The following is a 24476-nucleotide window of genomic DNA, read 5'->3' as shown; positions in this document are numbered from 1 at the left end:
CATTTAATATGAATGCCTCTATCACGCTTAAAGACACTCACATAAAGACATACAGGATCACAGGAATATTTTTTGCAAAAAATGATAATGGCTGGATTCCATTTAGCTGGTTTAGTTTCAGGATCCTGCTAGAGTATTGTGTAATGGCTCCCTGCCATACTGTCATGGCTTATTGCGACAGTCAAACAGAACAAGGCCATGGAACTAGTAACACCTGTTATTTTCCTACTTTGATAAGTAGAAATGTCTGCAGTGAAAAGGGCCTAACAAAGTAAGTTAAATCAATTAAAAATGATATGTAACTGATTTGATAAAGACTTAGGCCCTGTATGTTTGTTAACTTCTTCACCAATAACAAACGGAGCTTCCCTTCCACCCATGAATCTAATTTCCAGCCAACCCTGTGCAGGGCCATGTGATACCTAATTATATTTACAAAATTTTGTTCGTGGGCATACAACATAATTTAATTACTTTTTTCACATATCTTCAGTACTAGCTATATTAGGGTCAATTATGTCCCCGTCTACTCAAACTACTTAGACCTACTGTACAGTATGCAATATTAAAAACCCAAATCTTTTTTTTACCCTATAGCTAAATCCACCATGTCATAATTTGAATTGGCATTTTGTGCGTTCGTCAACGATAATTGAAAATATAGGCCAATTTTAATATCACAAATTAGAATTAGAATCACCTTTAATGACTAAGTAGGAATACACTAAATTAATTTAACAGCTTTAAGTGCCTCTCATTTCCACAGTCATGGCCGAACATCTAAGGTAAAATATAAATATACAAAATGCATAAGTTGCTTCATATACAGAGCAGTATATTCAGTCTTTGAGAGAAACATTTGGCAATGAAAGGATATTATTGCTAGAATCAGAAAATGTTACCTTATGTTGATTTATTTGTCTCTGCAATAAAACAAATCAACTTTACAGTGGGAGTAGGTTACAGTCCTTTGCTTTAAACTTTGGTGGTATAGGGCAACCCTCCTGTTTATATTTGTATCTTTAATGTCAGAGATTAATGTGGTCGCCGTGTCATGAATCAGATCTAAAATTCCATCAAAACATCCATCCACCGCCATTACAGCAGTGATAAACAACTCACCACCGGATAACAGTTGAAGTACAGTGCCATTTGTGATTTTACATGAAGTAATCGACAGATCTTGACACGATCCCCATTCGCTGTCAGGGTGTTTGGCGGATAATGGCTGCATTGTTTATGGATTCATCAGCTAAAGCCGGCACTTGTTCTATTTTTGAAAAACCTTTTATGCCGGTGTTAACCATGCATGGGAGTATTGATGTCACTGTCTGAGATTATTGGGTCACTGGTAATCAAACACAGGTTAATGCTGTGCGTCATACCTCCCCTTTTCATTTTCATTACAATACCCTGAATAAACCCAACGTGAAGACAACACATGACTATATGGAATACAGTACTGTGATCACAGATATATAGGAATGTTGGACAAATGGAGTTTGTTTATAATGTACAAACCCTAACTGTAATGTATGCAACATATATATATATATATATATATATATATATATATATATATATATTTCATTGATTAAAAGTGCTCTCGGATGTTTTTGTGGATGCATTTCAATAGGCTGTGTGGTCCTTGACCATATTATTGAAACCATTCTGCTTTGAAAATGAATAAAGCAACTTTTACTTTACTTTAAAATCAACCAAATGTCACAAAACACCCATTGAATTGTTAACACACCAATGCATAGATTAGTGCAGTACAATGCATGTAACCAAGAGTTAATTTGATTTTTGTAAGGGGGAACCCCACACAATGGAGGTTAACAGCCTCCATTATTGATCATGTTATGGGATCACAGTTAATTAACCTGACCATATTTATTGGGCTGTAAATGCTAAGGCTTCTAATTAACTAGAAGTACAAATACATACAGGCATGTTGTATATTTCAACTAAATTAATCATTTTGCTAAAGAATCTGCTGTCGAAATGAACATTAGTCACAATGCACTGCAAACTTTATTGTCCACCGTAGTGGAAATGTGTCTTTTACCACATCTTTGCACAATGCAACATTAAGACATATGAGGGAGAAAAACAACATAGATGTATCACTGATAACTAAATTCACCAACAGAGATTTATCAACTCATAACTCTTTGTGAACAACATCTAATCCCTCTTATATTTCATGCAGGAAAAGATAGCTTTATATCTGTAAAACACTAAATTGTCCCTGTTTTCACCACATTCAAGATAATAATGATATTATCATACTTGTTTTCAGTGCTTATTTAAACACTTATCATCTTCTTTCCCACTAATTTTTTTACCTTGCCCAATACAAAAACATGAAAAATGCAACACATCTGAATTCAACACTGAATGTCTGTATGTGTGTCAATCAATCAATGTGTCGTTGTCCATGCTGTTGCTATGCTCGTGGCTCTTCCTGACAGAAACTCTTAGCTGTCACTGCAGAGAAAGTCAGTCTTATCTAGAGCTCCTTCCTTCATAAAGTACCTCTGCAAGTGAAATGCTGTGTTCTGCACAAACTGCTAGAGTACATTTTTGGTACACACGGTGGAAATGCCGGTAGAAAAAATTCATACTAAGATGGCCAGAAAGCCGTATAGCTGTCACAGTCGGCTGCTTAGCCGCCAGCCTGCAATGTAGAGAGACAAATACCTTGTGTTTAGTCTAATAATTATGTTGTCTTCTGTGTTTACTAGTGTTATTATACAGTTTTCAAATAAACTATGTTTTAGTGGATTTACATTTTTCATCTGCGAAGGTGCTGTCCGTGGTAAGGTGCACTTGGTACAGTAATGTGCTAAGTGTTGTCTAATCTGTACAAAAACTGAAGTGTAAAAATGCCAAATTTCCGCTTTAAGGGGGTTATCTGTTGGACCATTTTTTGGCTCGGACCCGAGACTTAATACTTAGCCGTTTCCCCACTACATTTAGTCCTTATCCCAGGCTGAGCTAACTGACCTCTACCAGCTGCATATTTACTGTACAGTCACGTTAGTGAAGTCTTCTAACTCTCGGCAAGGAAGCAAATAAGTGCATTTCTAAATTTGTTGAACTATTCCTTAAAAATATTGTGCTAAAAGATGACATTAGATTGCATAAAAGCAGAGGTTGAATTTGTACCAAAGTAAATGGATTCAGTAAATTCACTAAATGCCAGTGTATTTGATACACTCTCTAAGGCCTCTATGTTACCAGGCAATGACTCAGACATGCCATGGTCTACAGGTCAACATTTAATTTACTTATAGGTAGCATGGCATTCCTCCTCGGTTACCTGTGTCAACTCCCAGGACATGACTCTATAACATCTTGTTAATGTCGCTAATCTAATCTGATCTATTGGATGTCTTGCGGCCTTATTTACAGAGAAACATGATGAAGCAAGTCAGGAGCTACTAACAGCTCATAGCTCCTGCATGCATTTGCCATAATATGTAATGTGGCTTAAAAAGCATACAGATTAAAATATATATATATATTTTTTTCACAATTTTATTATCAAAATCAACATTTATTTCATATGGCTTTACATCTGTTTTCTTTTATTTATTGTTTTGTTATATTCACATCACGCCAGTGTGGAACAGCATTAACAGAGCCACGACATGCACAAAGTCAGAAAAGAAAGAACACATTTGATGTTTTAAATTAAAGGCACTGTCTTACTATCAAATAAACAAGAAAACTCTGTTCGTAATCATCACCATCACCACCAATGTCACTGTTAGTCACGTCATTCTCACAATCACTGTTACATAAGATGTGTGGTTACATCATCAGAGCGCTGGGATGTTCCTCCGTCGGCACTAGAGAGGCAGGAAGCTGGGAGGCTGCAGTAGGTCCCTCTTTCCGTAGGTGTCAGATCCCACGTTGGTGGGTGCGTAGACGGTACCGATAGTGTTACTGGAGCGGACCAGGAAGTCTGCTAGCCTTTGGGTGACACAGGTGGCAGTGTTGCATTTTCTTTTCTGTATGTGGTGGCTGGGAGGGGGGGGTAAGAGAAAGTACAGAAAGAGAATGTTTTTTATGCAATGGGGATTTAATACAGCTGCTGGTTCCTGTAAATGCCGTTACCTGTTCATCGCTGTGAGCCCCCTCTGCGGTCGTGTACCTACGAGGCCGAAGAAAGGGTTGGAGATTAACCCGGGAGCTAACCAGTCGTCACTGTCTGGGAGACCACTTTCTCGCTCGCTGGATGAGCTGGGAGTGAAGTACCTGAGTCATAAATGGAAAAGGTCCAAATCGTTTCACACTGATAGCTGATTATAGCCTCTTCAAAACATCCACTAGTCCCGAGAGCAAGAAGACAAAGTGGGCACTTAGCTCCACATGAGTTGCACAAGGAAGCACTTTCCCCCACACAAAAGCACAATTGGCTTCTACCTCCAGAGTTATCAATGCCCTGCTGCTCCTCAAATAGCACATTACAGTCCCACTTGTCTCACAATTTCCCTTATATTCAGCTGCTTGTCTGCTGACCTCCGATCTGATTCGATCCACATGTCAGTAAAGTGAGACCTGCGCAACTGAATTGCTTGCCACTGTTTAAACTCTGACCCTAATATTAGACCCCTACATTTTTTTTTACAAGTCGTTGCACAGCCACAAAAACGAGCTCAGTTCTCTGCTTGTAGCGTGTACACTTACCTGTAGCTTGGGGCAGCAGTGATGCAGCGCAGCAACACAAGCAGGGTGAGGAGAAGCACAGGCACCCTCAGGTGATACATAGTGTAGGGCGATTACCTGGATCAACAAAGATACAGCACAGTGTGATTTATTGTTACAAAGGGCAATACAGAATGCAAAATCTGCATGTAATATTTGTTGTAATCAACCTTTATTTAAAGACCTGGCCAAAAAACAGCACAGGCATGTACCAGTTTATATAATCAGCACATAAGGTCAGAATTTAACATACTTGAAATTGTGTCATTTCTATGTAAATTCTGAATTAGAGTCACCATCGAGACAAAAACAAGAAAATTATTGTTTTTTTATAATTCTATACAATCCATAATTCACATACAGTCCAATTTAAAGCTGTGCTCAATGCTTCAGTAACAATATTACACCGGCACCTATCAAGCACTAACCAGTTTAACACTGATGTTATGAATATTCTTTTTTCCTGCTGTGTAATAAATAGGTTTGCATCTAGCAACTTACAATATAACCGGACATTTTTTTATATTTAATTAGTTGACTAATATTATCCATGTAATAGCAGAAAATATATATTTTTTAAAACTTCACAATTTGTCAAAAGTCACGGCGATGTCTTAAAAATCCTTGTTTTGTCTGACCTGCAGTCCAAAACCTTAAGATATTAAATGTAGTATGACCAAAAAAAGAACAGCAGAAAGAAGAAAAAGAACAGCAAATTGCAAATCTGCACAATTGAGAAGCTGGAACCAGATAATATTTAGGATTTTTGCTTGAAAAATGATGATGACTATCAAAGTAGTTGCCGTTTTATTTCTGTCAATTGATTGTTTCAGCTCTACATCATTTTTTTCATTTGATATATATATATATATATATACATATATTGTATGTGGACAAGTTGTAATGCTTTCAAAGCTTCTGTACATCATATTTCTGAGTAAAACACATATACATATACATATATATATATATATATATATATATATATATATATATATATATATATATATGTATATGTATATGTATATATATATATACGTATATGTATATATACGTATATATGTATATGTATATATATATATATATATACGTATATATATATACGTATATATATATATATATATATATATATATATATATATATATATATATATATATATATATATACATATATATATATGTAATGACTTTTGATACATCCTTACAGTAAAATAGAAAATTCAATTTATTTCCTGAATCATTTTATGCACAACTCTCTTTAATATAACAAGACATATTTGGTTTCTTAACACTAAATCATTTAAATTATGAATAAAACATATACAGTCGCTCTGTTTATTTGACAGAAAGGATTTTTTAAAAATTAGAAAGAAGAGATTTAGCAAAATATCCTATTCAAACCAACAAGAAAACTACATTTCCTGTTGCATCCCATTCATATATATACACACATATATTAAACTCAGCCACAGGTCCTGTCTAAAAGGCAAACTAAGCCCCTTCAGTAAGTAAGTCAGAGTACTTACTTTCTGTTGTGTCAGCCAGTAGCCAGCAGATCCCAGTCTGTCACTGGAGCACTCCAGGGTTTGTCAGACTGTCACACAAACCGACTCCAACAGTTATAGGCTCATCGCTCAAACCACTTGTGACATCAGCTCTGTCCAAATATAGCCTTGCATTTTCATTTACACAGAATGGGGAGGATGGGGGGGGGTGCATGGGGGTGTCAAGATCCAACAGGATTCTTATATACACCATACGCACACTCAGCTGTACGTTAATGTACACTCTTAAACCTTTGCACACGCAGAAAAATGTTAATTTTTACAGCACAGACACACACACACACACAGACACACACACATCTTCGTACGTCACCATCCTCATCATCACCCTCGTCATCATCGCCATCAGCCTCCGTGATGGGACTGACCCGCCATAAACCCTCACCAGGGTACAGTAAAGTTGTCTTCCCAATAATCTTGAGACGTAATGAAGTTTTAGGTCACCAAACTCTGGCCCTGCCTCTGCCTCCCTATGGGCTCCATCGACTATGAATTATGAATGTGAAGATGAATTATCGTTAATAATGAATGGCGTCTCATTATTTTGACGGGACACGTCACAAACAACTGAGGAAGTACTAATTAATGAAGTGATGCTAAAACCTGTGAGTAGCACTTGACGCACGTGACCTGGAAATCTGACTAGTTAGCAATTACGTCAGCAATCACCTGCTTTTGCAATAGTTTCCTGCAAACTTAGTTTGAATTATTGAGTATTTTTCTGTAACTTTAAAGCTGCTTATGCTTATTCAATGTTTTATATCAACAATGGATCAAATGATAATGTGTAATGTGAATGGTGTTCCTCGCACCTGCAGATAATTATCACCCAACCCTGAAGTTTCCCTCAGCTCTATGTAGGATTTTAGCATCTTGTAGCTGAATGTTTTGGTTTAATGGTTCTCACCTTTACTCTTTTGGTTGACTCACCGCTCTCATCTTTTTCGTTTTCGGTGAAAAAGCTCTTAAAACTGACTTAGGGTAGCAACTATCTGGTGAACTTGGTGGAACATTTAGCCTTTTTAAAAAGCAGATATTTCCCTCAGGAGTTGGCGATTACCACAAATAGAGTTAAAAGAGAGTGAATATTGGATTTACAATTGTCAGGTTGTCAGAAACACGACTCCAAATTAATTATTATGTTGCTCTGTGTCTTTCGGATGTGTAAATAGGTCTGTCTGCTAGCAAGTTAGCCATATCAACTTAAAAGGTGTTGTCAGTGTTTGTGTTTACAGCTTGTCTGCGCTGGCCCCAATGTGGTCAAATAATTACAGGTGAAATATTTGATATAAAAAAATATTTATGACTAACGTCTGCCTTACACCAGCTGACTTTTCACTGTCACAGACACATTTCCAATGTATAAATATATTACATTACATTACATTACAGTCATTTAGCAGACGCTTTTATCCAAAGCGACTTACAATAAGTGCATATATCTATAATTAATAAAATCATGAGTTTTTTAAATAGGTGTGGCCTCAGTCGTTTGATGTAAGGTGGTCATAAAACTCAGTCCGAGCGTCTTTTTCTTGTCTTGACATTCCATTTAAAGTCAAACATGTTTAATATTATCTGACTGCGTATGGCACAAGAGGAGAAGATGGAACCCTGCACCATCGGCAGAAGAGCCAGTCAATGCGATTACTCTGAGCAGCATGCATGGGAAAGTTAATATATTTGAATATATTTCTTATATTTCTTTCCCTGATGGTCTGAATAAGGCACTACATTTGTTGCTGGTCGCTTTTTAGACACACATTTGCGAAGAGGGTTTGAAAAACCTGACAGACAGTAGACATGGTGGGGACCCCCAGCAAGGTACAAGAACGTGAACAAGTTTGACGTGTCACTGCACACACATAGGGCAGCTGTGGTCACAAGCTTCTGTCTTTGCTCCATCGAGTTTTCCTTCTTGTAAAGTTGCACCATGATTGGTGATTGGACGTCAACTTTTCCTCCTAAGCAACGCTTAGCCACCCCTCTATTGACAAAAATGGTTTACAAAGCCTTCAAATCTCGCTTTCTATTAGATCTTTAGTCGTCTGCTACGTAGGAGCAGATATGCTTTAAACTGAAACAGGGCTTTGTTTGGATTAGATCATTTTTCTACTGTAGGAGCAGTCATAAAAATGCAATTATCAGAGAATGCAAGAACATTACATTTTAAAAGGACTACCGTGATCATGTTTCTGACATTCATCCCACAGCCTCAGTGAGAAGATGCCACCACAGGCTGCAGGCTGCTGGTAAGTGCTGGGGCTTTTCACCGCACCATGGAGAGAGATATAGTGCAGTCCTAATGGACATTTAACACCCCCCAAAACCCACTGTGGTCTATGGAACACCTCCTTGTGTTTCCTGTAAGCTTTTCAAGAAAACCTGCAGTAACTACAGCCACAGAGATGTGAGAGTGACAGGATGTTTTTCAGATTTCTCTACTTTTGCATGGATTATATTGTTCGCATGTACAGTATAAGCTATGGTTAAATTATAACTTGAATTACTCAACTCATATTTATTATTTCTATGCTGATTTCCGCAGCACATATAACAAAAAATGTAACCACTTCAAGATGATGGGACTGTACAACAGATTTTTGTTAATGCAATAATACCCTGTGTTATTGGTAAATGTTGGCATTAAATAATAATACTAATTTGATTTAATATATAAATAACCTATTAAATATTTAACTTCTCTTGTGGATATGAGCAAGGTGTTTAGAAAGGTTAATGTGCACAATCTTCAAAGAAAGGACGGGGTGGAAGGAAAGACAGAAGACAGAAAAAGCAGACAAAGGGAGAGATTGAAGAAAGTGGGTGTTATGTAGGATTTTAAGTCTATTTTTGTAAGCAGTCTGGGGAAACATGTCTTTTGTATCGTTCTGTTTTCTTGTTCCTTGGATCACTTTGGTATTCTGAGGAACAAAATGTTATCCGGGTGGCGGCTCAGTTTCCTGCTCCCGTCACAGAAAGAAAGCCACTATTAACTCAACTAACCCTCAGTTTACAGAAAGCTGAGGGATCTTTAAAGTATCACACATTTTTTTGCATCAATTCTTATCACCTCTATGGAGCACCTTTGTTTCCATTTTTACCTTCAGTGCAGAGATTCAGGCTTGGAAGCTCCAACAAACACGCTCGGTATGGCTTTATTAGTATTCCTCCAGCGATGGACATGAGAGGGATCAGGAGTCACCGGGGAATGATTAATCGATAAGTAGCCAGTGACAGTAAAGGTTATGGTGCTTTGGCCTCTGAGAAAGACAGTTCATGTTCATTATTGTTGACTGGGGACGTGTGTGTCCACTATTGGATGATACGTTAATGACAGATACTCACGTGCATGTACAGTATCTACAAACTCCAACTCACGGTCACAGAGATCTTGGTGGAAAAACAGCCTAAATGTTTAGCGAAGAGAGAAGACCTCATACACATGTAACCATTGAGTGTGAGAATGTGTGTGTGGTGTGTGTGTGTGTGTGTGTGTGTCTCTTTCTGGCCCATGATGCATATACAGAATCAAATCAAAAATTTGACTGCAACTGATTTACAAACAAATCCGAACTCTTACCCAAATTCAAAGCTGCTACAACACGCTGAATTAGCACCTAACTCTGCAGTTCACCTATGTTCTAATCTAGAGCTTTATAGCGTCTTGGAACTAATTGTTTTGGTTAAACAGCCTGCAATTTCATTTTCTGATTCACTCTCAGGGCTCTCATCGCCATCATTTCCATATGCAGCAGGCATTATGGGGGGAAAAAAAGTTTGAATACACCAACTGTTGAGTGACTAGCAGGTGAACATAGCGGGGCATTTATCAACTAAATTAGCAGATATTTCCCTCAGGAGTTGTTGGGGAGCCAAACCAGAGTCATAACATTCATCAGGTGGCCAAAAACACGACTCCAAATGAAAACTAATGCTGCCCCTTAACTTTATAAGGTAAATATGTCAGTACTTTATTTACAGCTTGTTGCATTGCCCCCAAGTGGCCAAAAAAATCAATCACTGCTCGTTTAATCAACAGTGTCATACGTTTTAAAATCAATTTGCACGTTTAGCACATAAGCCACTTGTGATCATTTTCACATTATTTGTGTCCACAGCATGACATCGTGTTAACATAAAGTTCTTGAGACTGCACATAGATCAGATCTGCAAAATGTCATGTGACAATAATACGACACATTCAGGGATGTATCCATTGACATAAAAAAAAACAACAAAGGCCCAAAGGTATACGTCATAATGTTTTCCATCCTGGGCCTTGCAGGGCTGCTGTGTACATCATGTGCATACACAAGTCAATATTTTGTACTGCTGGTCGATGTGCACATCCAGTGCTATTCCATTTTTTTAACAAGTACTGCACTATGTTTCTACAGCTTTGAAAGCCTTGTTCGAGAGCACATTAGTGAACAACTTAGTTTTGTTTGTCGCCAGTTTCTTTGCTGTGTGTTGTTTCTTTCGCTAACACTTTATCATCTGTGAGATCGTCCTCTTTTTCCACCTGTGCATTCGTCTCCTCGCAAACCTCGTCTTTTCCCTCTTTCACCTCCTCCTCTGACTTCAGCACGTCTAACTCTATCTTTGCTTCCTCACTTGGAGGAGGAGTGAACTCAACCGTGGTCTCTGTCAGGGATTTGAGCTGCTGCGTCTCCTGGGTGTTATTTGAGGAGCTGAGTCTGCCATCTTGGGGGAGCTGCTCTGTTCTGTGAACCTCCCCTCCGTCCTCCAGTTCTGTTGCGATCCTTACCCAAACTTTGGGAGCATGACGCGGTTTGGGAGCTTGAGGGGGGCCGGCATGGTCCTCAGTGGGTTTTGATGTGATTTGAAGGTCAATTCCCTTTGAAGCTTTTCTATTCTGCGTTTGTGTTTCTCGCTCTGGCTTACGAAACTGTCGTCTGAGGAGGACAATGACGGCAATGATGAAGAAATACGAGGAACCACTGAGACAAGTGATCAGACCCAGAAAGATGATCCTGAAAGTAGAGACAAAAGATGGACGGAGGGCAATCAAGGGAAGACATCCTTATTGCTATGGTGTCTAAAGTGGTGGAGAAACACTTTTACAAATCTCTATTTACACATTTGCAATCCAAGGCGTACCTGTACATATTAGAGTCATATATGCGACATGCCCCCCTGCCCCCGCACTTCTTGATTGACCACTTCAGGCAAGTTGAATCAATCAGGGCTCCGAAATACACTGGTGCAGGAAGTCCACCTACAGACAAAGTATCAAATATCGAATATTTGCTGTGTTGCTGTTTGGGACCTATCAGAAACTATGCCAATTGGAAGATGGTTAAGCAAAACAAATCCATATCAAAAAACCCCCAACAATTTTATTAAAACTGAAAGTAATGAAGCTTACCAAGAGTCCTAGTTACTAAGGCCTGGATACCCAATGCAAGGGATTTGAGATCTGGTGAGATGCATCTGTAATTACAAATCAACACTGGGTTATTTGTATAGGTCTTTTTTGTAGAAAGTTACTACCACAGGCAGTGTCTTTAAAAAATTGTTTTGCTGATGCATCTTGTGATCGATTATCAACCAGAGAATGTAATTGTGGTCAAAGTGACATCTCCTGACATCTTGTTAGATGAGAAGATAGACCACTTTCATCCCTGTATGCTAAATATGAAGCTACTGCAAGCAGCTTAGCTAGAGTTAAGGTAAATAGCACAAATATAGTTATCATTAGTCCGTTCTCGGGCGCACAGACCGTATGATAACCATGTAGCCAGGTGTAGCTCCAAGAGAGTTGATGAAGGAGCTGAGAACAGATACAGCCATGTAGGAGCTGAAACTGCGGCTGCAGTCCTTGGCATGAGGACACTGGCCCAGCCTCACGGACGTGCTGCTGCCTGCTGGGAAGGAGGCGGACAAACAGCTGCAGTTGTGGAAGACCTGGCAAAGAGAGAGAAACTGCAATGTAGCAGGAGGACTGACTGGAAATTAAGTGAAGCGCCATATATTTAGAATTTGGAGAACTTGGGAATAAAGTAGCAGTTTAATGACTTTTTAGATAAACAGGTGAAAAAAAAAAAGATCTGTGGTAAATAAAAAATATAGTGAATGAAGAGGACCTTATTATTTTAGGTAAACTCTAGCGATAGATTGTAACTGTATGTATTTAAGGATTTGTATAAGAGTAAATGTATATATTGTTATATTTAATTAAAATTTCTAATTCTATGTTTTGTTTGTTCCTTTGGAATGAGGGTTTGATGGTTACATAGTATATCTGATAAACATGTCTAATCTAACCTCTTGTGATAATTTGGAAATTCTTAAAAGGAATTCCTAAAGAGTTCCTATATCTGTCAACACGGTATGTTTGAGCATCCATGTGTGCGGTCCTACTGTGTTCTTGCCGTATCCACTGGAGTTGAGGCAGCCAGCCATACATGGAGAGATGTAGGTGATGCCGCTGTCTGAGCACACAGGGTCCCACTCCTCTGCTGAACACGAGCAGTCTCTGTTACACTCTGAGAAGAGCATATCTCTGTCGGATGATATACTCTGCGTCCTGCAGGGCACAGAGGGTTTATATTTTATATAAGCTGCAGGTTGTTGTATTTTAAGGCTCTAAAAAGAGTTTATCTTATACGTTATTTAGATTTGCTAAAGCTGCGGTCATCTTCATAATAGCCTCAGCACTGACCCGTTGTATGAGATGGTGAGCCCAGCCATGGGAATGTTATCACACTTGGTTCCAAACTGCAGCAGCAGAAGGAGGTATGCCATGAAGGATGTGGCAAAAGAGAGCTGAGCTCCTGACACCAAGCTCAGTTTATACCTCTTCATCAGCAGCCCTCCCAGGAAGATCCCCACAGCCACGGCTGGCAGGTTCAACACACCTAGAGGAAAAACACCAGGGGCTCTGGACACTGGGAGGCTCCTTTTATGGGAAGTCTCTCACTATCAGAAACCCTATGATATTTCGTTTCACAATGAGATTTGAATCTTTGAGAGTGCAGAAAGCTGCAGTTTGAATGAACTGTCATACTTCATTTCTCTCATGAATGTTTTGAGAAAGAATATTAGATACACTTATTTGCTTTCTTGATGATAGCTTGCTAAATGTTACAACCCTCATGTCTATACGATTAATAAGAAGCTACAACATGGAGACAGTTAGCTTTGATTAGCATAAAGACTTGAAGCCGCAATCCTGGCTCTGTCCAAAGGAAAATAAAAATGCCTAACAGCACCCCTGAAGCTCACTGATTAACACAACAGGCTATATCTTGTTTGAGAAAAAATTTGAATGTAAAAAAGACAAGCAGCTGCCTCTGTTTCCAGTCTTTATGCTGACTGGTTCCTGGCTCAAGCTCCACATTTAGCGTAGAGACATGATGACATTTGATGTCATGTTAACTCTCATCAAAAAAGACACTAAAAAAATCCAAATCCAAGGAAACATCCAAATCGAAAGCTTGAATTCATAACCAAGAAAATGTCTGTTTGCTTAATTCCTTGTCCACTTTTGCTACTGTCATACTACCTTTTAGTATTTACCATTATCCCATAAATCACATTTATTTTTTTACCTATGAGGAAGTTTGCTCTGGATGCAGACTGTCCAAACTGTTGTTCCATGTATTTGGCTTTAAAGGTGAACAGGCCGATGAAAGAGTTGAACTTCAGAATGCTCCCACAAAGGAGCAGGAAGTAGGCAGGAGTTCCCAACAGACGCTTCAGGGAGGGAAGAAACCCTGTGGAAGAACTTCCAGTAAAAATACGCTACCAGCAATGCCCATGAACCTGCACACATGCTGTAATTTATTAAAATATGTAAATTTAACTAGAAATGCAATGCAGTGTCATCAATGTTCTGTTATGGGAGGAGGAAGAGGATCGTCTCAACCTTTAGCGATGTCAGTCAGCTTGAGGTTGTGATTGTTGTTAGGAACGTCCTCTGTCCCATCTAGGGTGCCATGGGCGGGAGTTGCCTTTCCCTTTTCTCCCTCCTGCTTTGGCAGCGAGCGGGGCAGGAACCAGAAGGGAATGCTGGAGATGAGGAGGAGGACGGAGGACACCATGAAGCCCATCCACCAGGCGCCCACCCAGCGGGCATCTTTAGGAGTGATGGTCACACTTTCTTGATGCCGGAAAAAGAGCATTCGGGTGAGTGCACACTAGGTGCAGGAAGCTTGATTTAATTTTTTCACATTTATTTGGAATTTCAACCTGTCACTTCCTTTGTGTAATGTGACAAAAATGGACACCAGATTTTATTTTGTAAAGGGATGGGACACGCTTTTAGCGACAGTGCACACTTAGTCGGACTGATTGAGTTGTGGTTGACAAATAAATTATTGATTTAACTTTTTCTATGCGCGAGAGTCGAGACAATTCCTCACAGGGACACTCAGAAGAGACCTCACTAACTTGTTCTGACCAGTCTAATGTTATTGTAGGGTGACAGACCTTTGCACCGTGAGCCGCAGAATCAGTCTGAACCAAAGCTCAAGCCAGAGTCAAAATGTCTCTTCTGTCAAAAACATGACATTTCAGCATAAAAGCGCTTATAGGTTTAACTATGTCGGCCTGTCTAGAGGGCGTTTCAGTTTTAGTGCTCACTTTCAGAGTGAAGACTAACATGATACATATGTCTTGCAAAATAAATGCATTACACTTACCGATATCAACATATCCAATGTCAACATATAGTTTGGCACAATAAGAGCCCAGAAGGAAACCAAACATGGGGCCCAGGAGAGTGATGGTCTGGAGACAGGCTGCAAATCACAAACAAATCAGTAGATTGACATTTTGTTCGATGTTGTCTGGAAAATAGGAGGTGGAAAAAAGGGATTTTAAGAGAACTCCATTGGGAATAGATATGGTAAGAGTTAAGAAGACCAGGATAAACTAGACAATAGTTTCATTCTATGGGTAAGTTTTAAGAAATTAGTCAGTTCCAGGCGGCAACCTCCGGGTGTGAAAGTGAAGCCAAAGTCAAACCTGCATTCTTTCTTATGGCCATCAGGGGGCAACTTCTCTGGTTGCAAATAGAACTTTGATTGTATGGAAGTCTATGGGAAAATGACCCTACTTCTCTCTTGATTTATCACCTCAGTAAACATTGCAAACATGAGTTAATTGAATGGGAGGGTTCAAAAACATAGTCCACAAACCAATGGGTGATGTCACAGTAACTGCGTCCGCTTCTTAGAGAGAGTCTATGGTCTGTTAACACAATTCATGACATTTTAACCCTTTAAAATGAGCAAACACATCTTACCTATATAGAAGGGTGAATTTTCCGCTCTGGCAAAGTCATCGATGTAAGAAATGCCCAGAGGTGTGACCGGGGTCTCTCCGATCCCTCGCAGAGCGTTCCCCAGGAACACATAGATCCACATGTTGGAACCAGACTCTCTCACACAGGCTCCATAAAGACACACACAATAGCAAAGCATGATATTGTTTTTGTTGCAAATGTCTAATAAACAAATGATTTTTGTGGACGCTGCTTTATACTACCTCTGATGTATTGTTAAACATTATAATTATGATATTTTTACATTTTATAATCATGTTCAAACCACCACATGTATGTGGATGCATGTTTGTGTGTGTGTGTGTGTGTGTGTGTGTGTGTGTGTGTCAGCACCGTTCCCAGATTCTATTGATAATTTTGTTTCTAAAAGAAGACTTTGGTGCATGTGTATCAAAAGCCCCCTCTCATTCACAAGTAAATGAGAAAGAGAAAATAAAGTCTGTATGAATACAATGTGGTGCTGATTCAATATCAATGCAATAGGATGCGGCATGAAGCTTGCATACCACATTGTGTTTCTTTCAAAAAACATCTCATCAGAGTGGCTGAACAGGATCAAAACACTGCATTTTGTGGGTGTATGACATGTTATTGTGAAGAATAATTAATTATGGTTCCACAATAGAAAGACTGACGAATACATAAGCGGATTTGTGACCAAGCTGAATTTATTAGCATTAATATTACAGATATCTGCCTTGTCAGTGATGCTATAAGATGTTTTTTCTGTCTCTTTTCTCTTTCTCTTTCCAGCTTTCAGCTCTTGTTGCCTTGCTCTGCAGTCCACATACAGACTGATCATTGGCACGGCACAACTTCAGCTGCTATGTGTAGTATGTAGACAGCACGGGAGGTGAGTGGCTTTGCAGGTCACACCAGGATCAGTGCATTCCAGGGATGGTTGAAAGAAAGCCAGGACTTTTGAACCAGGTTTCATGTTAAGGCAGTCTTTTTGTGTATGCTATGAGTGTGGCTTCTTGTTCACTGACCATAGAGAAGGCATCTCCTTTATTTTGTGCAAGTTTTTGTTCAAGTATTGTACATTTTATAGTTACGTTTGTATTTCTTGGGCTACATGTCTTCTCCGGTTCAAGATACAAGCCCAGATATGTGACTTTGTATTTATTGATGTAACAAGAATATTCAGCCATGCAAGCAACATTTCAGTCAAAACTACAAATGTCAACCTTATGGAGGTAAAAAAAAAAACAAAGTCAGTAGGATTCATCATCTGGGAACCATGAATGTCTACACAAAAGTGTTACTGCTAATCTACGTAGCAGACGTTGAGATATTTCAGTACGGACCAGGGGTGGCCAAACTGTAGTGCTTGTGGGCCATATACAGAAATTTGCAAGAAGCCACGGACCAAAAAACTGACTTCTGTGAAAAAGCACTAATTCTTTCAAAATGTATCAGCAGTCAATCGCTATCTTTCATCTTTTTGGTTCTGCCATGTTTACCTAATCAACTGTCGTAAACGTTTCCATTAACTAGTAATCAATGTAGGTTGAGTATTTGTTCGTAATGGCAACAACATCTTGTGTTCCAACAAAGAAGTGCACTTTAATAGAAAAATGCGTAAGCCATATTAAAGTTTATTTTAAAAAAATCAACACGGGCCATTTAAAAACAGGTCGCTGTTTGGCCACCCATGGACCTACCAACAGATATCAAGAAAATAATCCAGAGAGCTACGCTGCTAGCATGGCTGACAATGAAATGGGACAGTGTTCACTCACACCTCAGGGTACCTGTAAACCCATTTGCCCCCTGAGTATAGCCAACAGTCTTACCTTTGTTGTCTTCCATGGAGGGCTCGATCCAAATTTCAGGTACTTCTGCTGTCAGTGGATCCACACAGGCGGCGATGTTCACACTGTCATTCTGGGAAACCCGAATGATTGTGTTGTACTTGTAGCTGTGAAAAGCACAGTGAGACATTGAACCACATCATTTGGAGCTCTTCTAAAAGTTGAACACTTGTTGGGTATTTACTGTCCCATGAAGAAGTGGGTCAGGCCGGTGAGAAAGGCCCCGACAGCCATGAGGAAACAGCCCACAGCAATGAGTCTGGGCCGATGTAGCTTGGCCCCAAAATGGCTGACCACAGCAAGAAACAACAAGTTGCCTACCTCCAAGAAAAAGAAAACAAGAGAGCAGAGGGAAAACATATTTAGACATTTGGAAAATCATCAGCTATAGAGTCAAACAGAAGAAGTTGAAATAAGACCTGATCAGATGCACAACAGATCAAAGTCAGATCAAAAGATAGATGGTATAGATAGATGGTAAGATAGATGGTACCCATCTCAAAACTGCCATCGATGAGTCCAACGTGCGTGCTGGAGAGGTCGAATCGTCTCTCAATCTGAGTGATGGAGCTCTTCATGTAGGTTCCTGTCAGAGCCTTTGAGAAGCAGGCGAAGGACAGCGCCATAATAAACAACTAGAAAACAACAAGGGAAAATATATAAAAATATAAGTCATCAGAAACCAAAACTGTTTAACTGAAAGGTTTTCTGTAATTATCTGATAAACATCCACCATTTCATGCTTTATCTACTATGATTAAATAAAAGAAAACTGTCAACTACAGGCAACAACAGCAACATGTTTAAACTTGTCATTTCCTACGTTGTTCTATAAATACTGACCATAGACACTTTTACAATAACCTTTAAACTAAAAAAGCCCAACTGTTTCTGCCTCCTCCATTGCAGCCTCCACAGCCTTTGGTTTGAACTCTCTGTGTGTGGGCACCCTGGAGTCCCTTTATTTCTGAATTAATTCCCATCTGTCATAACTGCAACTCTCCTACATGTTCTGCTGGTATTTCATGTATTAGGCTGTTTTTTTCATGCTCTAAATTCTCTTGAAAATCTTAATTAAAGCTCAAAAAACACTGTGTTTTCTGTATATTTTATTTTATTGTAAGGGTTTATTTGGTGATGAATCTAAACTTTTGCTTTTCAACCCAATATCTACAGACAGAGCTAAGGAACCACGACAAAAAAAATTGGGAAAAGTCTTGGACACGATTGTAGAATAGATGTGTTTTGGGAAAATTGTTCCATTACCTTTGCACATGCTGATGTTGTGCTGCAATCAAGCAAGGCTGAGCTCTGGACTGATACTGAAGTGTTAGACAATAGTTGATATGCTGATGTAGAGTAGAAATGCCAAAGCCCAAATTTTTGAAAACAACATATAAGCAGCTCTTGATTTGATTCTACCTACTTTGGGGGAAAGCTGATGTTCAATTGACCAAGAACTGATGTACTGCTGATGTGCGTCTCACAATTTAAGCATTTATCCATCCATCCATTATCTATGCACTCTTATTGAAGTTTGACCCCTTGCTGTGAAGGGGCAGTGCTAACACCGGCTGCCTTTTAGACTTTTTAACTGAATTTCTTAATCTACTGCATCAACAACATGAACTTCCGCCCACAAGGAAGAACAGAGTTCAAAGTAACCAGACGAGGAGTGTGATTACAGATTTAGTACTTTGAGAGTGGAGATGCCAGGGCGTTTTCTGGTCTCCCGGTCGGGGTCACACAGAGCCTGCTGGCTGGTCATCTTGTCCCCGTCCTCTGCTGCTTCCTCCATCCCACACTCAACAGACCGATTAATCTACCTGCCCTCAGTCCACTGCAAGAAAAGCAGACGTACACTGTGGATAGACAATAACAGAAGGAAGGTCAGGCTAAAGAAAAGGACATGTTTGGACTGAATGTACTTTGTTCATATAATTCATACAATTTGTAACAGCTTATATTACCTCCAGTATGTGAAGTGAATGACATAACTAATTAAAGGAATAGTTCAACATCTTGGGAAATTAACCATTTCTTTCTGAAATGTAGCTGGAGCTATGGAGCCTGTTAGCCTAGCTTAGCATAAAGACTGGAAACAGGGGGAAATAGCAAGCCTTGTTCTGTCCAAAGGTAAGCAGCTCACCTTTTTTTTCTAGCCTTTATGCTCAGTTATGATAACTAGCTGCTAGTTTTCATTTGCATGTTCATTTATTAATACAAGAGGGTATTAATCCTGAATTTAATACTGCGTTCCATCTGAACTGGGAAGGCAGAATTTTTGAGTTCCCAGTTTCAGCTTAAGCGTGGCCTGAAGTCGGATTTCCGACTCTGAAAGTCGGACACACTCCACCAACCCTGACCTCAAAATCTAAGATGGCTGCTCCGCACATCAACAGTAAAAAGAAGCGGTAGTGATATGCTGTTTATTAGCTTTTGTGTCATTTGTGTTTCATTCAGTTGATCATAGATCAACACACAATGGCTAAACTGGCAGGAGCAAACCCCTCTAAGTCTTCCGACTTGCTCTGCTGGAACGCAGTCAACTTGGGTGTGACGTCTTTCCTAGCCCCGCCTCCCAATTGTGAGGTGAATCAAACGCAGCATCACTCTTGAAAGCAAATTAGAATATTTCCCAAAATGTCAAATGAGTCATGTCATATAACTGCATTTTGTATATTTAGATGCATTAATAGTACATGTCACATTAAATGGCATCAAACAAAAGTTAATTTTCATAAAATATAATGGATTTTTACAAAACATTGGCAATTGTTTACTTACAGTAATGATTATCTTTACATAGTCAATCATAGTTAACCAATATTTTCATACATCAATAATCTACTGCATATTAATGTATTAAAGCATACCATATTGAATGGTTTGGAGGCCCTAAGAGTCTCAGTGATTTGCTTTGAGCATAAAACATGTCTGGCTACCATTGCAATGTTTCGAAAAGGTACATTTTATCAATCAGGATCAACTTTTTAGGAGTATTATGGTACTGAAGTGCGAAGTCGTGGTGCAAAGCCAATCCTGACACTGCAGCCTCACATGTCTGAATTTGTAAAGTGAGCGAAAACAGAGCAACTGTACTGACCAGTATAAACTCCACTGACAAGGCTTCTTCTCCTCACAGTCCTCTCAGCTCAGTTAACGTCAGGAGCTGCAGGTTGAATCCATATCTGCGAGGAAAATGGTTTCTGGTGACAACTCATTTGTCCTCTGGACAAGTTGCCCCCCCCCCAGGTTTAGCCTGTTTAATACTTCCTCCCAAAGAACAGCCCGACTATAAGGTTTGATTCACTCTCGGCAAGCAAGCCTGGTTTTGTCAGAGGAATTAAAACGTTGCTATATTTAGAGAAAAGGAAGGCAAAATTACTTCTTCAAGGAGACTACTGAGAAAATGTAATGAAATACCTAATGCATCTCCAGGTCGGGGGGACAGGGGTCTCCTCTCTCTTCTTCTTCTTCTTCTTCTTCTGCTCCTCTTTAAACAGCCATGTGTCTCTCCTCCTACTGAGAAGAGGAAAACCTGCTCTCCCCAAGCTCCTATTCTCCTGTGTGAGGGCAGTGCAGTTACTTGGAACTGGGAGGACAAAAGGCCTCGCACATTTTCATTCCACACACATGCCAGCCAGTCCAGGAGGGGGACAGCAGCAAGAGGACAGGGGGGAGGTTGAGGGGAGACAGATTAGTAAATCCACACATTATTTTTTTCCTCACATGGTATCAGACGCTTGTTGCTTCAAACAGGAATTTAAAAAGAGGTTTATAAGATGCAGGTGACATATTTTCAAGTAATTGCCTTTCATATATCTACTGATAACACTTACGAATAATACATATAACATCAGGACACGTCCACCTAAAACTACACTAAACTCTTTCTTTAGAATTTCTGGATTACTTTGATAAAGACCTAATATTATGCAACAGTGTGTCCCAGTATAAAGAGTGTGCCTCGGTGTTAACATGGTTGAGAGATGCTGTATTAGTCCACTGACTGGTGGGGGGTTCAGGCTGCCAGGCAGCAGGTCACTCAATCAGCTTTGGCCCCTCACAAATTCCAAAGATTAAGATTAAGAGCCTTTACATTCCAGCTCAGCAACAGCGAAGAAATGTGTTTGCCTCTTTCCCTTTCTGAAAAATTATACTTCTCTAGAAGAGAACATGTATTAAATGTCTCTTTTTTTCACTGTATCTAGTTTCAGGTGCATTCAGACAGGAATGCAGTTTGTTACTGCATCAGGGCGCCTTAGATCATTATACCTGATACAAATTCGTACTCAATACCTTCTAACATTATTTCTTTAATTCTGCATTACACATTTCCAGTCTGTCTGGCTTTTGTTTGGTACTAATAGAAGCAGTGGGACACCCTCAGTGGCGTTGCAGGATCGTGCAGGAGGATATTTTGGAGTCATCATGGGGTGACAGTGGCTAAGTGGAGAGCAGGGCTGCCTTTCAATCAGAGGGTTGGTGGTTTGATTCCCAGCTCCTGCTCCACTAGTCTCATGTCAATGTGTCCTTGAGCAAGACACTTAACCCCTGCGTCTACGGTGTGTAGATAGAACTGAATTGTAAGTCGCTTTGGATAAAAGCGTCTGCTGAATGACTGTACTGTAATGTAAATGTATTTTGTTGTAAAGAGCGCAGCCTGCTGGTGAAACCAGACACTGCACACAGGTTCATGAGCTGCAAAACATTAAGGAAAAACAAGATGCAGTGGATGAATAAGATTAAGGGTTTTGAATCAAGAAGAGATTCTATAATTTACATTTAAAGCTAAAATAGAAAAGTTGGCAACTTTTTAAATCTAATAAAGCATTTTTGGAGTATTGATATACTTATAAAGGTATAATGATCATACAATATTGTAATCACTGTCCATAACAGTTACAATATATCATATAACCTGGTGAAGGCTCAAACAAAAACAACACATGTTTAGCTGTAGAAAAAAACTTTCATCTCCTAAAATAGGTAGAACATATTTGGTGAGCGACAAAGTAAACACAGAGCAGTCAAAGTTTGATAGACCAGCTTACGTAATAACAACCTTCAACCTACAACAATTTAGACTGACATGTCAATGCACATGTGCTTTAAAAGGAAGTCCCTGATTCGAAAGGCTTGAAGAAATCATACGGGTGGAAAGTGCACAGTAAGGTTGTGAGGGAACAGTCGGGCTCTGCAGCGCATGTCTGTCCATATCCTGTCCCTGTGGTGTCATCATTTACTTTTTCACTTTTGGAGGACTGCAAAAAGAGAGATTTGTTTTTTGTTTTTTAAGAGAAATTGTAGATAACCCTGAGTCTGTCAAGTTTCCAGGGGCTCTACTGGAGACTTCTGGCAATTTATAAGATTAATGATGACCCTTGTGGTTTTGGTACCTTTTACTCAGCTCATGCTCTTATTTATAGATATTATATTTTCTCCCATTGTTTCTTTTGGGGATGACATATTAAGGCATGGGGTTTCTTTTTTTGTTCGCTACTTTTCCTTAGGGTTTAGCCACGCTACAGCCTGGCTAAATATTTGTTTGTGTTTTGGTACACGGCGTACTGCGGGTTTTTGAGGCCTTTACACCGATAAGAGCTGCCTGTGGCCAAAACTACGCTACAAGAGCAGTGAGACTGAACCAAGAAGGTAAAGCTGCTGGCCAGAAAGCCAAAACAACATGCTGGAAGATACTCAAAAGACAGGTAACTGTGTAAATAGAGGGGCAAAAAAAAGTTGACCTGGAGAGACTTTTGTTGAATACATGACACAGAGTCTTTCAGCCTTAGCAGAGCATGTTAAAAAAGAACATTAATTAGGACTCAGGGTTAAAAAATATAATGCAGGAATTATGATAAAACAACATATATGGGCTATAAAAACATATCTCCGTAAGGCTGATGATAGATTTTCATTGACAACTACAATGTATAACAGTCTAAAACAAAGTACAATCAAGTTTGAGTTACACTTACTTTTAGTCCACTGTCCAAACTATAGTGAACTTTCTCAGACAATAAACATTAGTGAGTCAGATGATTATATGAGCGTTCATGACCTGTAGGTGATGTGATGTAGCAAGAAGTGTGTGTAAAGTCAGGGAGATATCCAAGCATGTCAAATGTCGCTGTGCCCCTCTACTAGTAGTTTCTCTGCTATGATTTTGTCATTCAAAGCAACAGTTCCACGGAAAATACGTATACAGCTAGATGAAACGATCAGCCATTCTCATGTCAGCTCCTTACATTTGAAGCTACTACCAGCAGCAAGGTAGCCTACCACAATGACTGGGAACAGGGGGATGCAGCTAGTCTGTCTCTGTCCAAAGACCAAAATCTGCTTATTACCGCCTCTAAAGCTTATTAACACATTATATCCCATTTGTTTATTCCATAGTCTTTGCTGGTTGCAAGCGCATTTGCCAATATGTTGAAGTATACCTTTACATTATTCATATTTGGGCTCAAAGCCAACTGGTTTGTTGAGAGCTGCAACTTACCAAAAAAAGGATTTGCACCAGACAAAAATGGCATTGTGCTTGGGTCTCCACGTCCAACAGGTTTGCATGTATACGGTGCTCGAAGACACAGACGTACTGTCAAGTATTATTGATTTGGCCACTCTATTATCATAGACAACTCATTTTATCTTTCTCAGACAGCTTGTGCTCCTTTCAATCACTGAATCAGCCTGCAGCAGTCACAGACAAACAGTGGGTACCGTCCATCTTATAATTTGGTATGGGGGCTTTTCTTGCAACAAAAATGGCCACCTATTGTGGAAGTCAAATCTGTTACAGTCCCAATTATAGCAGCTATAGTCAGATAAAACTACAGTATTTACTTATCCCTTTAGGAATCCTGATCTGATTCACTATTCTTGCAATAAAGTTGGTTCATTTACTGGGTAAGTTGAAGCACAACACTTGCTAACTGTTAACTAAACTCTAACACACCCTGAATTTAAACTTTAGCCATCCCCACCAACAATACTGTTAAACAAAGACACTGACGTAGGCTATATAATCTCACAAACTCTCACAGAAAAACATGAAAG

The 24476-nt window shown here is 39.4% G+C and overlaps 2 protein-coding genes across 3 annotated transcripts; both read right to left on the bottom strand.

Moving 5' to 3' along the window:
- Positions 1-3579: 3579 nt before the first annotated feature.
- LOC137877130 (calcitonin gene-related peptide 2) lies at positions 3580-6295 on the bottom strand. Its single transcript, XM_068716834.1, has 4 exons — positions 6246-6295; positions 4702-4797; positions 4129-4269; positions 3580-4035 (listed from the first exon to the last, which is right to left on the bottom strand). Exons 2-4 carry the CDS (start codon positions 4779-4781, stop codon positions 3861-3863), a joined length of 396 nt encoding a protein of 131 aa, XP_068572935.1. The 5' UTR covers positions 4782-4797; positions 6246-6295; the 3' UTR covers positions 3580-3860.
- Positions 6296-10228: 3933 nt separating this feature from the next.
- LOC137877181 (solute carrier organic anion transporter family member 1C1-like) lies at positions 10229-23074 on the bottom strand. Of its 2 annotated transcripts, none has more exons than XM_068716912.1 (16): positions 20838-23074; positions 20518-20602; positions 19108-19273; positions 17905-18046; positions 17596-17728; positions 17394-17518; positions 15559-15705; positions 14954-15052; positions 14179-14412; positions 13862-14026; positions 12973-13168; positions 12672-12837; positions 12031-12215; positions 11677-11741; positions 11409-11526; positions 10229-11281 (listed from the first exon to the last, which is right to left on the bottom strand). In XM_068716912.1, the coding sequence occupies exons 3-16, from the start codon at positions 19207-19209 to the stop codon at positions 10723-10725; spliced, it is 2436 nt and encodes an 811-aa protein (XP_068573013.1). In that variant the 5' UTR covers positions 19210-19273; positions 20518-20602; positions 20838-23074; the 3' UTR covers positions 10229-10722. The 2 variants fall into 2 exon arrangements, with proteins under 2 accessions (XP_068573013.1, XP_068573014.1); XM_068716913.1 differs by having other exon boundaries at positions 19108-19251.
- Positions 23075-24476: the final 1402 nt, after the last annotated feature.

The sequence above is a fragment of the Cebidichthys violaceus genome, unplaced genomic scaffold (assembly GCF_023349555.1).
Source record: "Cebidichthys violaceus isolate CVI_PGR_0920_01 unplaced genomic scaffold, fCebVio1.0.p SCAF_21, whole genome shotgun sequence".
NCBI classification, from domain to species: domain Eukaryota; kingdom Metazoa; phylum Chordata; class Actinopteri; order Perciformes; family Stichaeidae; genus Cebidichthys; species Cebidichthys violaceus.
This window is presented reverse-complemented; position numbering and strand designations above follow the sequence as displayed.